The 2,244-nt window shown below is 32.4% G+C and overlaps 1 protein-coding gene across 1 annotated transcript; it reads right to left on the reverse strand.

Annotated features, from left to right (window-relative positions):
- Positions 1-267: 267 nt before the first annotated feature.
- Positions 268-1,259, reverse strand: LOC141397606 (angiopoietin-related protein 6-like). Its single transcript, XM_073974114.1, has 3 exons — positions 1,144-1,259; positions 534-1,084; positions 268-462 (listed from the first exon to the last, which is right to left on the reverse strand). Exons 1-3 carry the CDS (start codon positions 1,222-1,224, stop codon positions 339-341), a joined length of 756 nt encoding a protein of 251 aa, XP_073830215.1. The 5' UTR covers positions 1,225-1,259; the 3' UTR covers positions 268-338.
- Between the last annotated feature and the right edge of the window lie 985 nt (positions 1,260-2,244).

Here is a 2,244-nt window from a genome sequence, read left to right on the forward strand (position 1 = left end):
GAATGTTTCTTCCGATCTTTTCCGACAAATCTTTCGGAATCCGTGGACACCTTCACACCTTCCGATTTCGGGCAAATTTTGGACACCTTCACACAATTTTTTTTCCGATTTCGGACAAATTTTGTATCAGAATTGGAAATTTGTGCAGAATTTCGTTCCGATTTTTTATTCGTTTTCAAAGTTGTTCTTTTTGGTCCATATTTTATTATCTTGTTTGTATGTGTTCTTACCAATGAGTAGTAAATTTGTTTTCATTGAAACTAATCCTTTGAAATTCCTTCATTGATAATTATTTTATTAATTTCTCATTTTAATTTTAAGGAAATTTCATACATTTTTCACACAGCTTTCAAACGTATTTTCATTTCCGCATACTTCAACGAGTAATCCGATTTCCATTTCAACCAACCCACACCTGGCTGAATGAAATCAGCTGAGGGTCTATAGGGCCCAGTTAGATGACTAAATTAAAAAAAAAAATTATTAAAATATTTCACATTTCATTTTAGTTTCGTTCCATTTTGCATAATTACCTTTCATAACATGCGCCATACCACCATGCTCCCTTCCAACGGATGGCACAATTTTCAATCGTATCATTCCATTGATCAAAAGTTGAAAAATTTTTTCCATGATGTATGCGTAAAGCATCTCCAGCATCTCCACTATAGGGTCCAAGCAATTTAAGGCCATAATATTCTTTTTCACTGCCAATTTTGAAATAATCATAGAAAGCATAACGCATTTCGTTGTTCCAATCTTTTAGTACGATCATCAATTCCTGGGTCGAATTTTTTGTAAGCCTATAGAGGTTTTCAAGACCAATAAAAAATTCCCCTTCTGGCGGATTACCAAAACCAACTTTATATTCCTCCCAGTTACGATAAAAGTTCACTGAACCATCTTGGCGTCGTAGTACGGTGGTCCAGGGGTGCGTTTTACACTTTTCCAAGGAATTGACTTTGTCTTCAAGTCTTTCTATGGTAGCTCTTAACTTGTCATTATCCTTGGAAAGATTGTCGATTTTTGTGAAAAGAGTTTTCCACAAAAGAATCATATTTTCATCTTCATTTTGTAATGAAATCTGAACAAACAGAAATACATTTATAAATCAAACAAAAACAAAACATATTTTATACGAACCCCATTATAATCTACTGTGGAATTGTTGCTTTCACTTATTGCCACATAAATAAGTAATGTGAACAAAAAATATAGACCCATCTTCAATGATCGGCAGCAAGAGATTAAATGAAAAAATTATTGAAAATAGAAACAATGCAGCAGCAATCAGTAGAGAAAACATTTTTTTTACACTGTATCAAGTAGGTATAAATAATAAACTAAATTCAAACACATATATGACAGTCTGTAAACTCTAGAGATTGCGATTTTAGTTACTAACTTACAAGGCGTTGGTATTTAATTTCGTAAAGATTGAAAAATATTTAGGGATCGAAATTGAATGAAATTTTGCTATGGAATTCGGGCAATTTTTATTCTAGTCGTAGGTTTGGAACGAAATTTTTGTAATTAATCGTACTTAAATATAAAAAAAAATTTCAAGACTATCGAAGAGTACAATCATTGACAAAAATTGATTTTAAATATTAAATCGCGAAAATTTCATCCAAGCCCACTGTAAAATTTTTTTCTATTTTTTACTAGAAAAGAACAAGTAAAAATTGTTAAGTTCACCCGGGCCGAACTTTTTATACCCTAAACCATAAAATAGTCTAAATTAAAAGGGAATAATTAGTTTCCTTTCACAATTTTAGGTGGAAAAAACATTCGACCACGGCAACCCCAGTTGCCTAAATTTTCTAATATAACCTAAAAATCAAAGTTTCGACCAATCTTTACAATTTTGGTGGAAAAGTTTTATAACTGCGGGGAACCTCAAAAGTTATATTACGGTTAGTTCCGTCAAACAATGTAGCTAAGACCCACAAAATACCGAAAATCGGGAGGTACTGTTATATGGGAGCAATACCTAAACATGGACCTATGTTGACAATTTTAAGAGAAGAATTTTCGTGATCACAGAGAACCAACCTCAATGTAAAATGACAAATAGTTCCTATAAAAATTGTAACTAAAATCCTCACAATACCGAAAATCGGGAGGTACCGTTATATGGGAGCTATACCAAAACATTGACCTATGTTGACGATTTTTAGTGAAGTAGTTTCGTGAACACAGAGAATCTCAACTATCAAATTTCGGCTAATTCAGTTCAAAATT

The sequence above is a fragment of the Musca autumnalis genome, unplaced genomic scaffold (genome assembly GCF_047663935.1).
Source record: "Musca autumnalis isolate F117 unplaced genomic scaffold, ASM4766393v1 scaffold_3, whole genome shotgun sequence".
Lineage (NCBI taxonomy): Eukaryota > Metazoa > Arthropoda > Insecta > Diptera > Muscidae > Musca > Musca autumnalis.

Bases quoted from the DNA above. Each gene is read 5' to 3' on its own strand.
- LOC141397606 (XM_073974114.1), bottom strand. From the start codon at position 1,224: ATGGGTCTATATTTTTTGTTCACATTACTTATTTATGTGGCAATAAGT. The intron at 1,085-1,143 runs GTTCGTATAAAA...CTGTTTGTTCAG, and splicing joins CCACAGTAGATTATAATGGG to ATTTCATTACAAAATGAAGA. The intron at 463-533 runs GTAATTATGCAA...TTTTTAATTTAG, and splicing joins TATGGCGCATGTTATGAAAG to TCATCTAACTGGGCCCTATA.